Genomic DNA, 13,829 nt, shown 5'->3' on the forward strand with positions numbered 1-13,829 from the left:
ATTCACGCCGAGCGTTGGGGATTGTGTCCGAATCCTGTTCTGGAACTGATATGCAGTCGCAGAAATTCTGCCACATGTGACGGCGCCCTAATGAAGAGCGATTACCCTGAAACAGCTGTCTGCAGATGAGGTGCTGTCTTAATTATCTAAGTCATGTGTCGAATCCTGTTTAAAAGGTTGAACTTTTTTATGTTGGTATATGTGAAAATGCTTCAATAATATGACAGGCTAGGTTGACTCTGAAAGGAGAGTTTATTACAGTTTGAAGTTTGCAGCAATTTTCTAGTGGTTTCAATTGCAGAAATTGGAGTCGTTGGGATCCTGCGCGATCCTATAGGTTTTTGTTTATTTTCAAAGAGCTTGTCTTGATATTTTTGTCACTCTGTGAAAACAATAAAACTTAGAGTAAACTTAAAAGGTTGAACTTTGACTTATCTGGTAGCATCAGAGGCAGAGCTTGTTAAGAGCTAATTTGCATCCCTTCTTCCCAGAATTCCAGGGGAGCATGTATGGCCTACGAGTCTCCTCATGCTAACTAGTTGCCCTCCATAAGGAGATATAGTATCCCCCCGGTATATGTATTTATTTACTGAGACTTGCTATTGAGGGGCTGTACATGCGTTGATGATACTTTCTCCATCCTTTAGGACTCCGCTCATGCTGGGCTGTGAGTACGGATGTCGGGAAGCTGTGGAAATCCTGCTGAGAGCAGGGGCTGACGTTACACTGGTCGACTCTTTGGGACATGACTGTACCTATTATAGCAGAATTGGGGATAACCTGGACATCTTGTCTCTTATCAGGACAGCAGTTGAGAGCTCTCCACGAGGTAATCTTCTCTCTGGTGGTTGCAATTCCTTGCCTATAGGATTATTATCCAGAAGTGTAATCTTAACCTGTTTGTATATTCCCACAGGGCCAGAACCTGTAAGAAGCATGGTTTCTTTACGCTCTGTGAGTACTATTGAATTTTTTACAAAGCTGATCAGTTCCTCATTATATCTGAGTGTAACCTAAAAAGGCTATTCCCATCTGTTAAAATGATGCCATATCGCTAGCTCATATAATCATTTCTTGATTAGTGGTTCTTTGACCTCTGGGACTCCAGCAATTAGGAAAATGAAGTGGCTGCAGCACTGGTGTAGCGCTGTGTTCTCCACTGTTTTTCACCTGTTTTGCATGACGCTTGGCCACCCACTGTGTGGGGGACATGTTGCAGTGATATAACATCACTTTGTCAGATTGGAAAACCCCCTTCAAAGAACATTTCATTTTAAAACATTAAAATGACTGAGTCACGTTCTTCTGTAAAGATTAAAATGGCCACCACATTAAGGCATTGGGTTTTGCTATCAAGAACAAAAAGTGCTAGTGTTTGTTTCTTCTACACCTTCCTCCCCCTCTTCCTTTGGTAGTGGTGGGGAACGCAAAACCTAAAATGTATCTATTTTGCTTATGCATTAGAATAATTCCTGTTATTTAGTACACCATGAACCATTTTGGGCAGGGAGTGGCGTAGAGGTTTTTCAACTGTTAATGACTGGATGTCCAGGAAAATGTCTGCCCTCTGATCACTAATTTAATTCCCATTTCTTGTTCTGACAAACTCCAGAAACAGTGACGTACATGTGAGTGAATGGCCATAGATGCTCTCTTCATGATAGGTTGAACCTTGTATATTAGGTTTTATTGGTCTGTTAAATTTTGTGTGCCTTGAAGTCTAAAATTTGCTACACAAATTTATGAGGATTGTAAAGCAGTGAATCATAAAAGGGGTCATTGCCACACGAGTGGCGTGGGGGTGTCTGACCATCAGTCCTCGGCTATCCTGAGAACACTGGTTCTCCTAGCCCCCTCTCTGATTGGGGTGGTAGGAGTATGTCTGTCCTCCACTCCATTCACTTCTGTCGGGCTGATGGAACACTGCCTGGATGGAATGCTTTTTTGCAGTTTACCTCATGTTAGGGCATGTATGTTAAATATAAAAAGTATAAAATCATGATCAATCGTAGCATAATTGCAAGTTTCTGCTTATGGCATGCCAATAACTTGACATTACCCTGTATGTAGTGCATGAACTCTGCCCGATTTATTCCATTTTGGATAGTTTCCACTCTTGTTCTCTGATTAATGTCAGCCATTTGTTCGTTCCCACACACCCTGTGACTTCCACAAACCATTGACAGTGATGTCTAAGCTGGTCAGATGTTATGGGAAGGAGCTTGCATTTTAGAACAAAAGTCCTACAGTTAATGTGTGTTTGGCATTCTTGCTATGACTGGCGCGGTCTATAAATGGTTCTGTGTGTGTCCCTTCCTCAGAAATGGGCAAAGCATAGTTCCAAGGAAGATTCCTCCGTAAAATCAAAAGATCAGTCTCAGGTATGTGTGTGAGCCTGTTATTCCCATTATTGGCAATGATACATGGACATGCTGAGATGGTAAAATGCTTCAATCCTCTTCACCATTCCTCCTTTAGGACTTAGAAAATGAAAATGAAGATCTCCGTGATAGACTGAGAAAAGTACAGCATGAGCACAGAGCGCTGCTGGATAAAGTGGGAGGCTTACAGCACCAGCTCGGCCAGGTGGGGTCCAGTGTCTCCCAGTCATTTATAACCAGGCAGATAGACGCCATCTGAATAAGGCTTCTAGTGTATAATTAGCATTCATTGTCAGGTGTGTGTAAGGCATTTTATAATAGCTTATTAAATTGTCAGTTTATACAGCGGCATGGGTGTGTGTCTATGATGAGATGTGTTCAGAGCAGAAGTACTGTCATGGCGTTAACTGTATTGCAAATGCCATTCGGAGATGTACTGAAAATGGAGAATTAATGTTACAATACTCTCTTTAACATATAAAAACAGGAGAAAGAGAGGGGAATAAAAGCTATGAACAAGTGCACCGGAGACAGGAAATAGCTGCAGCTTGCCCGGATTGGGGGGGGGGGGCAGGGTGGACTGTATGCAGGGAACTAGGTGGGGTTTCCAGTTCGGGTCTGTGTGTCCGAGAGCCGCGAGCAATAAAGAAAAGGAACTGGCCTATTGTATCGTACAAGGATACTTAAATTTACTTCATATTGCAGGAGCAGATGATGACTGATGACCTGGAGAATGAGGTAGCATTATGTTTGGGGTGTAGAATAAATCACGATACCTTTTTACTTGCACCTCACTGAACATAATTTTATTTTATTTTTTTCCATCTCCAATATTAAATTATTAGAAAGAGGAGCTAAAGTCACTATTGGAAGCCAAGGAAAAGGAACTTGAGGAGAGCCTGCGAACTATGGAGAACCTGCGAGGGAAACTGAGATATTATGAGGTGAGCTGGTGCTGGCTGGTGGCGAGAATTGATATAGAAGGTTGAATGATCAAGCCTTGCGCGCCATAATTCTGTCTTCAAAAAGCCTGCAAAACAGGGTTTTTGTGACTTTTTGAGGTTACTATCTCAAATATGTTTAGACTTTTTTTTTTTTTTTTGCATTTTTACACCACTCTGTCCAGTTTTGAAAAGTGGATGTGGTTATCTATGTTAATGAGTTTCACTCCAGATTTCACCATAAAAGTCCCAAAGCCATCCCAGTAGGTAGGTAGGGTAGAAAACTGTTGTAGCATTTCTAGACAAGTGTTAGGTTTAAAGATGCTCCAAATTTAAGCAAGCAACGTGACATTTTATAAATTTTGCACAAAGTATGGCAAACTGACTTCAAATATTACACTCCTGATAAATTCCCCTCATAGTCTGTGTGTAAATGGTTAATCTGAATCAGACAGGTGTTGGACATGCGGAAGTAAATGTTGTTGTTACATGGATCCTCGGTGTGATTGCAGCTAATTCAGCGTGTATGGCATAGGAGCTTTCTGATCCGCTTGCAATAGCAATGCAGTCCTCAATGAGAGATCTCGGGAACAGTAGTACATGGAGTTGTCTATGGACTAAATTGTAATATTATACACTATTAAACTAATAGCTGCAAACATAATGTCTCAGATAAGGCCTCCAGCGCACACACATTTTTACTTAGCATTTTTTGAGAATTGGATGCAAACCCATTAATTTCATTGGGGGTAGATGCTGACGGCACACTGTATGTCCCTTTGTGGCACCTGAAAAAAAAAAAGAATATATCCTATTCTTGTCCGTTTTGTGGAGAAGGGTAGGAAGTTTCTGCAGGAGACTGGAAAAAAAAGAAAAAAAAAAAAAAGCACTTAGCCAGAATTTGTGTTTCGGGGATCTGTGATTTGCAGACCGCAAAATGGTCATGTTCCAGATAGAATTCTGCAATTACAATGTCATACATTAATAACTAATCAATATAATAGTATTGATACTTTGGAGAGAGTTCAGAGAAGAGCTACTAAACTGGTACATGGATTGCAGGATAAAACTTACCAGGAAAGGTTAAAGGACCTTAACATGTATAGCTTGGAAGAAAGACGAGACAGAGGGGATATGATAGAAACTTTTAAATACATAAAGGGAATCAACAAGGTAAAAGGGGAGAGAATATTTAAAAGAAGAAAAACTGCTACAAGAGGACATAGTTTTAAATTAGAGGGGCAAAGGTTTAAAAGTAATATCAGGAAGTATTACTTTACTGAGAGAGTAGTGGATGCATGGAATAGCCTTCCTGCAGAAGTGGTAGCGGCAAATACAGTGAAGGAGTTTAAGCATGCATGGGATAGGCATAAGGCCATCCTTCATATAAGATGGGGCCAGGGGCTATTCATAGTATTCAGTATATTGGGCAGACTAGATGGGCCAAATGGTTCTTATCTGCCGACACATTCTATGTTTTCTATAACAAAGCTGATCATTTTGGTATCGTAGGCAGAGGTCAGCCTTTTTTATTTACCATTTTCTAAGCTGGTAATAGGACCAGCTCGGTCAGATGGCTGTGGGAAAGGCAATGGTAGTTAAGAGGTATAAATCTAAAAGGGCAAACTGAAAAAATTGTATTTAACTGACAGGTTTTTCTAACTTTGTTCCAGCAGAAAAATTCCTCTGCCCCCAACAGCCCTTTCAGCAATGGTGAGTATTTGCTTGTACGCACAGCATACTGGTGGTCCTCATGTAATCCTCCTTCTCTAATTCTTTATTTGTGTTCTAGGTAGAGAAGACCTAGTAATGAAGCAAAATCTTGTTCTTAGCGCTGATCCACAGGTGAGGAGTAAAAGAAGGAATGTTTAATGACAACTGTTTGTTTTCTGACAACTGGAGTGGGATAAATGGTAGTCATTATGTAATCATGCCCTTTACAGAGGTTCTCTGGGCTATCCTGAGGATAGGTCATCAATATTAAAAGCCCAGAGAACCCCTTTAAGTTTAGATGGACTCAGCCTCCTGGTTACAATATATAGCTTGTATATTACAGCCAATTTCATACTAAGATGTTATGCTGGAGTTGGGAGATCTTTGCTTTATTAGCTAGATACTTCACAATTTTTATTCCTTAATCGTTCTTTTTCGATTGCTTAATTTTTTAAAGTATTTTGATTGGAACCTACAGTGCTTCTTGTAGTTATCCTTCCACATTATTCATTGTCCAGCTTTTACTAAACAATGGATTATTCTAAGGATAGGCCATCATTAGCTGATTGGCAGGAGTCCCAACACCCCACACCCGAACTGGGTGTAGCTCTGGTGCTGGAAGTACATAGGGCTGTGGTCTGTGTAGTAGACAGTTGATCACTGCAGCACTGCTCCTATTGACTTTCAGCACAGCTATCAACAAGGATACAAAGTGTTAGACCGCCGCCAATCAGCTAATAATGGCCTATTCTGAGGATAGAGGAGCTTAGTAAAAGCTGGACAACCCCTTTTAAAGAGGACCTTTCACTAGTTTAAAAACTAACTATATCAGTGGGCAGAGCGGCACCCAGGGGTCCCCCTGCACTTACTGTATTAGTCCCAGGCTATGAGCTGTGCGCTACGATTGGCCAGCACTGCAGCAAGGGACAACCCTAATACAAAAACTCTGCCCAGTACAACAGAGGGAGCTGCAGACACCGGAGCCTATACCGGGCGAACGCAGCGGCGCCCATACATACTAGTAAGTGCAGGGGGACCCCTGGGCGCCGCTCTGCCCACAGGTATAGTTAGTTTTTAGTTTTTAAACTAGTGAAAGGTCCTCTTTAAGTTAACTTTTTTTTTTTTGCTTGCCACACAAATGAGATACAAGTTGGCCGGAAAGATTCGACCGACTGCCGTTTGAAAAACTAGCATGAACAACTATTTGCAATGGCCAATGGCAAACTCTTGTCTGCCAAAAATGCAATTTGATATGCTAGAAAATTCTCTGATGTAGTCACACGAAACTGCATTTTTATGGCATGATTTGCTGAATTTAGCCGATCATTTTCCATTGTTCTCGAAGACCAGGGAGTCATTTTTTTTTTTTTTTTTTTAAACTGACTCCCAAGTCAGACAGTTTTGTCTGTTGCTGGTGGGATTATTTGTACACAGCTACTATTTGACAGATAAACAATAAGTTGTGTGACAACTTTTGTTTACTTTTATATGACATAAATTAATTACCATGAGGGATATTCATTAATCAAAATTACAATTCTTAAGTGTTTTAGATGCTTTTTCTGACGCGTCCAAAAATGGGGACGTGACTTTTTATGCAACAGAGCACCAGAAAATGTGCCAGTCTAGAGGTGCACAAGATTTGGCATGTGACATCACCACTTTGATAAATCCGGCAGAGTTTTAGACTGGTCTAAGGTTACACTATCTATTAGACAGTATAAATGAGTGTTGGCCACTGTATTTACACTTTGTATCTCTATTACTCTTTTAGCTTGCAGCTCACCTGCCGGCCAGGTCTCAGCTGCGACCTCTGGAACTTCCTGGGGAAAATGCTGACCAGCGCCACGAAATAGAAACCATCCGCAGATACTATGAAATGGCCAGGGAGGAGACGTTGAGGCTGCAGCAAGAGCTTTCAAGGAGATCTTCAGAGTGTGTAGCTCTAGTATCTGAGAGAGATCGGATTAAAGCTGATTCAGACAAGCAGATCCGTCAGCTAGAAGAAGCTCTGCGTGATGTCCAGAAGCGCATGCTGGACTCTGAAAGTAAAGTGAAGCAGATGCAAACACATTTCCTGGCACTGAAAGATCACCTAACGCAAGAAGCTCTGAATGGCTCCTCTCGTGCAGAAGAATTACAGGAACAGCTGAGAGAGATGAAAAGCAAATATGAAGGCGCATCTGCTGAAGTTGGGAAGCTACGCAACCAGCTGCGTCACAATGAGCTTCTGGTGCAGGAGCTGCGCAGAGAAGATGGACGCATGCGTAAGGAGAATCGGTGCCTACAGGATGAGCTAGCTGTGTGTGAGGAAGAAAAAGAACGTGCAGAACGAAGGGCCCAGGAGGCTGGAGAGCAACTGGCTCTTGCTGTCACCACAGACAAGTTTGAGAACATGAGATGTCTTCTGACAAATGACGTAAATGAAAAGTCACGGAGCTTGGAAGAGGCTAAGCAGGAGCTGACCAAGGTTAGGGATGATCTTGAAAATGCTAATAAAGAAAAGAGGAGGTCAGAGGCAAAGTGTGACGTGCTCAAGAAGGAGTTGGATGAACTTAAGGTAAAGAATAGCATTCTCAGTAGGGAAGCTGAAAAGCTGCAGACTGAGAAGATTCTTCTGCAGAGGCAAATTGAAGAGTTAAAAGGAGAGCTAAGAAGTCAACATGTCCCAGCACAACTGCACGCAGAGACCAAGAGAGCCTGCGAGGAAACCATTGCTCTCCTGAGTCAGAAATTAGCAGAGTCTGAGGCAAGTCACAGGAAGGCAGAGCAGGAGCAGGGGAGGTTGCTAGAGGAGAGGAGAACATTGAAGGAGGGTATGATGCATCTCCAGTCATCCACTACACCTCGAGAAGAGCATGAGAAAAATATGAATGATAAGCAGCTACGTATCAAAGAACTGGAGAAGCAGCTGGCAGACATGTCAAAAAAATGTGAAGAGGAGGCAAAGAAAGCAAAAGCTTTTCTGGCAGAAAATGTTAATCTACGAGAAAACCACATACCCCTGACTACACATTTGCAGACTTCGGCTTCACTGACTGCAGAGTTAGAGAAATCTAAAGCCGAGGTGGCCTCGATCAGGAAACAGCTGGAAAGTGAGACAAAAGACATGACAATGGTCCGGACAGAGCTAGAGAGACTTGTTGCTAAGCAAACAGCGTTGCAAGCACAGCTCGACAGAGAGTCTGCACTGAAGTCTGACTTGCAGAAACAGCTGAAGAATGAGGTTGCAAAGCAAACTGAATTGCAAGAAAAGCTGAAGTGTGAGACTGAGAAGAGTGCAGAATTGCGTGATCAAGCAGCCAAGGAGGCCACTACCCGAGCAGAATTGCAGACACTGCTGAACAATACGAAGAAACAGTTGGGTTCTGATTATGTGACGCAAAAGGAACATGCTGAGAAAGTGGCAGAGCTGCAGAAATGCAACAAACAGATTGAGCAACAGTATTTGCAGGCACATGCCAGTTATAAGCGGGAAAAAGAGGAGGCTGGGAAGCTACAGGCAGCGCTCAAAGAACAGAGAGCCGAATTGGACACATTGCAGCACTGCATTACTGAAAAATATGCTCCTCTGACCAGCATCAGGGAAAAGGAGAAAGACTTCCAGACAATAAGGAATGAGATGGAGTCTGAGCTACAGAAACAACATCTCATAACTCGGGCAACACAAGATGATCTCTCCAAGCAGAAGCAGGAAACGTTAACTCTTAAGAAAGACCTAGAGATTGCGGAACGTAGCCTTGCTGAAGAACGTATGTCTCGAAAGCGAGAAGAAAGTGCAATGCTTGCTGAGTTGGAGGAACTGCGATGCTGCTTAGAGCAGTTACAGAAGTCACAGAAAGACTCCAAAGAGATACATCTTGCGTTGCAGAAAGATAATCTCGAGGCCACAATGAAACTCAAGGGAATGCAGGAAAGTCTCAGCAGTCAATACATTCCTATAGAAAGACATAATGACTTGCAATCCACATTGAAGAACACCAAGGCAACTCTAGAGGCTGAGCTTGAAGCCAAAGTAAACTTATTTGAGAAGATCCAAGAAAAAGTCCGAAACTTAGAACAAGAACTGGAGAACCTGAAAACCGGTTCTGTTTCCAACACCCAGCACGCCGAAGAAAAGGAGGTCTGGCAGAGGAGTGCTGCAGCAGCAGAACTGAAGTTAAGGGAAAAAGAGGAGAAATGGCGGACGGCTGAGCAGGAGATGAATAGACTTCATGAGGAATTAAAGAAGGCACATCAAAATCTAGAAGAACTGGAGCGTTACAGCAAAAGGGAAAAATCAGATTTTAGTGTGATTAGGACAGCTCTTGAACAGAGAGTGGCTCAGCTTGAGGAGGCCAGCAACAGGTTCAGAGAGGACAGCAAACGAGCAGCTCAGGACCTTCAAGAGGCTCTGCGTCAGAGCGAGAAATTAAGGCAAAAGAGCAGCAGTCAAGAACAAGAGATCAGTAAACTCATGGAGAGGCACAAACAATCGTTGTCTACAATCGAGGGACTGAAGGAGAAAATGCAGCGATCAGCAGAAGATGTGGAAAGCAAAGACAAGCAGGTGAGGAAGGAAATTTCTAGGCATATTGTATGTTCCTATTAAAGTATACATAATTTTCCTATTACTTCAGTCTTAAATGATGCCCCATTACAACATTGTTTAGCATACACTTGCTATGCTAGGAGCACATAGTAGTGATGTTAAATGTACGTCAAATGGTTTCCGAGGTAATGATGGAGTCAATACATTTTTACATGTATCGCTTCCGATATCCTGTTAAAATTATGAAAACCTTTATGGGGAATATTTTTTAAATAAAATGTTAAAATGGATATTAAATTGCAAGAGTCTGATGTTCTGTTTCTTCCCCTGTGGCCAGATCCAATCTCTCCTTAATGATGTGGACAGGTTGAAGCTCAGTTTGTCCCTGCTCCCTGAGAAGATGCAGTCTGAGGAGGCCCTGCAGAATCAGATCAGGTCTCTACAGTGCCAATTAGACGTAAGTTCTATAATATGACTCTTATCATTAAATCTCATAGTAAAATGGGTAGCCTGCTTTGAAAAATCCCTACATGTTAGTTGGAGCTTTTTATAATAAACAGATCCCAAAGTGTTCCCCCTGCTGGGACCCCAGTGACCTGCTGTAATTTGTAGGGAGTAAGTGTTTAATTTTCCTGGAGCACCACCACAGGAGAAATTAAGCATTACACATTGCCCATTCAGCTAAGGCAACTTTCACACTAGCTTTTTTTTGCAGATCTGTCATGGATCTGCAAAATTAAAAAAAAACGCTTCCGTTACAATAATACAACCGCATGCATCCGACATGAACGGATCCGGTTGTATTATGCCATCCATCATGAACTCCATTTAAAGTCAACGGGGACGGATCCGTTTGCTATTGTGTCAGAGAAAACTGATCCGTTACATTGTGTGCCAGGCAGTTTGGCTCCGCTTCGTCAGGCGAACAGCACGTTTTGGTGTCCGCCTCCAGAGCGGAATGGTGACGGAACGGAGGTAAACTGATGCATTCTGAGCGGATCCTTTTCCATTCAGAATACATTAGGGCAAAACTGATCCGTTTTGGACCGCTGGCGAGAGCCCTGAACAGATCTCACAAGGTAGAGTGAGAGAAGCTCTTTGTAACTGCTCTCCACTGTGGCCAAGGGATAGGGATTTTGAAAGAAGACCATTCCCCCCCGCCCGCCGCCTCTAATTACTCAGATTTCCCCGGCTGGTTTTTGTAACTCAAAAATACAATGGTTAAAAAAAAAATTGTATATATACTTTTGGTCAGCTTTACATGTTCTTGTGTCTAGTAGCTTCTTCTATCTGTAATCCTTATGTCACCATAATTATTTGTTACAGGAGACGCATCGGAGACACCAGGAGATTATTTCCATCTATCGTGCACATCTTCTGAATGCGGTGCAGGTAAGCAGAGGAAACAGATTATAATGTGTTCCTTGCGTCCGTGTCACATAGTAAAATGGAAACCTTGCTTACATAGTATGTGTCAGGCATACATTATATTGTGTGACATACAGGCCTTTGAGTTACTGATGATAAAGCATTGTTTTGTTTTTTCACAGGGTCATATGGATGCAGATGTACAAGATGCATTACTACAGATCATACACATGCGACAAGAACTTGTCTGCTGATATCCCATCAATGAACAGTCTATGATTTGGTGGGGTAGTGGGCAATAAAGCTATTGCAGGACACCTTACACATTATAATCATGGTGGCAGTTGATACCCCCACACTGCATACATAAGTGTGGAATGAGATATACACTGGATAGGGGCTGGAAAGTTAACGTATGTAATAAGAGAAGTATGAATACGATAGAGAAAAGGGAAAGTGAGGTAGGAGGATGTGAACGTTAGATTTTGAGAGGGTAATGGCAATGTTGGTTGTGAAGGAACATGGAAGTGGCCAAAGTTTATAGAAGATGAGACCTAAGGATATGAAGAAAGACGAGCAAGTGTCAAAGATGGAAGATATGTTGTAAGTGTCGAATAAGAGAGACTGAGTACTGGGCTCTGGGGAGGCAGAGTGTGGACACTGGCAGGCTGGATTGTAATGTAGTGGAAAATACAAGGCAATGTGAATAATTTATACGTATCACAGCAGCAACTAAACAAGTCTTAGGGGCCTGTGAAGTTGAAAATGGAGGTTCCCGCTGAAAGGCTTCTTATAATGTTTGAAAGACTATGTCCAGCTTTCAGCACCAGTTTAGATATAATCTGCATAAAAAGTTCAGTAACTCTGTGACTACTTTACATAACTTTTCGTGTACTGGTCCCAAATTCCAGCCTGTGGTATTCTCCAGATCGTCCTTCCCCAGCAGCTTTAATAAGCTCCTGATAATGCCGTGGGACAGTCTGCTTCTCCTACATCAGACTTCTGTACAGTACACGCTGACATTACCAGCTCATGTTGTGCACATTGTGCCAGCACTGAATGATTTGAGATTTAAGCTCTGAAGCCGGCCATGTTGTGAATGCTACTCTGGATTCAGGCTGTGATCTGCATTGGTTGTACAGGATTAGAAAAATGTCTGCTTGAATGATGCCATACCTTTCCACAGATTGTGTATAATACTGCAGCTTAGCACCGTTCATTTCATGTCAGTGAGGCTGAGCTGCAGGACCAGACCCAACCACAACTGGAAGAAAGAAGCTGTGTTTTTCTAATACAGTACAACCCCTTTAACTAAGGCACCGCATTTACAGGGTTATTTAACTTTTTATCTAGGTAATTTTTTTTTTTTTTCTTAAAGGCTTTGTTCCATCCTGCCGGCCTTAGGTGGCTGGGTTTATGGAAACAGCCAAGCTGTCCGGCACTCCTATTCACTACAATGGAAGCTACGGAAACAGCGGAGCACCGGTCCGCTCCGCTGCGCTGTTTCTGTAAGCCCGGGCTTGTAAGGTCAGCAAACTGTCATGTCTCCCATCTGCCTGTGTCAGCTGAGACATTTGACTAGAAATCAATGGATCTGAAAAATAGAAACTGTATAAATCTGAGGTTGATTTAAAGATGTGACGTTAGAAACTTGTAAGGATGTCGTTTAGCAGAGCAGCATGTTCAGTTACCTTTCTGTCACCCAAGGTATGGACTTGGCTGGCCAGGTTCAGAATCTACGCTTTTTAAAGAGACGTTAGATCTTCTTATGCCAGTTTACACTTTCCAATATACGTTTACACTCCCAGTATATAGAGATAGATATATTTATATATATATTTTGTATGGATATTTTGATTCACGTGCCTGTTCTGTGGAATCGGTCAGCTGGCCTGAACTCTGTTCCATGTGATCTTACTATGTAGTATATAGTCCTTGGGGTGGCAAAGCTTTATCGTGTAGACTTATCGGCTTGGTGCTTGTTCTGTTTTTTTTAGTTTAGGTAATAACCGTGTCTTCAGTTATACGCAGGGTTTGGACTGTGTGGTGTCCACAACTATGCTTATCTACACTCCTTTGAGATATACTACAAGTTTGTGTTCACTGGTTCCGAACTGGATTAATATATAAATTATAATAAACTTAGTTTGTGGGGAAATTCCAGTTGTTTGGTCTTCTGTCCATATGCATTGCACAAAACATGTACAGCGCCTTGCATCCCGTCCTTTAGTTATACAGCATTCGATCGCCTAAAGCCCCATTCACACGTCTGTGCGGGTTCTCCACAGACAGCACACATCCCCATTCATTTCAATGCGTGTATTCAGACATCACTGTTTTAGCACGGATTCATCACTGACCACCTTCTCACGGATTTGAACATGGACGTGTGAATGAAACTTAACTCTGGAAATGATCCTATCTCTAAATGGGGCAAAGGTTGAATTTACCAGCAGATTCAATATAATCACACTGATGCAGGGCTTGTTACAGTTTAGTTGGAGTCTGTGTTGTCATGAGTCCTGCATGTTTGTGCCCATCACATGACAGGTCATAAAGAATAAATGATATGGAAAATTGGAAAACCTCATTACTGAATGATTAAACTTTAATACCGACGGTAAGCAGAGATCTTCCAAATTGTAAGGAACAGAAACAAACAACTATATTCATACCAGTAATGGTTGCTTAAACCACCCCTTTAAGATGTCTACACTATGCGGATTACGAGTTGATTTTTCGGTGTGGATTTCATGCAGGAAAAACAGCAGAGTAATACAGTAATTTCAAAACTAATAGACCACAGCACGCTTTCTGAAACTGGCAAAATTGGGTGCACGTCCGGATTATGTTCTATAGCTCCACCTCAAGAACTGTAGATATCGCACAAATTTT

At 42.1% G+C, this 13,829-nt stretch overlaps 1 protein-coding gene across 1 annotated transcript in view; it reads left to right on the forward strand.

Annotated features, from left to right (window-relative positions):
- The window catches only part of UACA (uveal autoantigen with coiled-coil domains and ankyrin repeats), a 70,478-nt gene extending 57,386 nt beyond the window's left edge, over positions 1 to 13,092 (forward strand). Inside the window, exons 8-19 of the mRNA XM_044279353.1 lie at positions 648 to 829; positions 917 to 954; positions 2,322 to 2,381; positions 2,479 to 2,586; positions 3,087 to 3,119; positions 3,227 to 3,325; positions 4,996 to 5,035; positions 5,115 to 5,167; positions 6,810 to 9,584; positions 9,904 to 10,023; positions 10,893 to 10,958; positions 11,117 to 13,092. Coding sequence (XP_044135288.1) covers positions 648 to 829; positions 917 to 954; positions 2,322 to 2,381; positions 2,479 to 2,586; positions 3,087 to 3,119; positions 3,227 to 3,325; positions 4,996 to 5,035; positions 5,115 to 5,167; positions 6,810 to 9,584; positions 9,904 to 10,023; positions 10,893 to 10,958; positions 11,117 to 11,188 — 3,646 coding nt within the window. The 3' untranslated portion in view covers positions 11,189 to 13,092. The remainder of the gene's footprint in view (positions 1 to 647; positions 830 to 916; positions 955 to 2,321; positions 2,382 to 2,478; positions 2,587 to 3,086; positions 3,120 to 3,226; positions 3,326 to 4,995; positions 5,036 to 5,114; positions 5,168 to 6,809; positions 9,585 to 9,903; positions 10,024 to 10,892; positions 10,959 to 11,116) is intronic.
- Positions 13,093 to 13,829: the final 737 nt, after the last annotated feature.

Source organism: Bufo gargarizans, chromosome 2 (genome assembly GCF_014858855.1).
Source record: "Bufo gargarizans isolate SCDJY-AF-19 chromosome 2, ASM1485885v1, whole genome shotgun sequence".
In the NCBI taxonomy this organism is placed as follows: domain Eukaryota; kingdom Metazoa; phylum Chordata; class Amphibia; order Anura; family Bufonidae; genus Bufo; species Bufo gargarizans.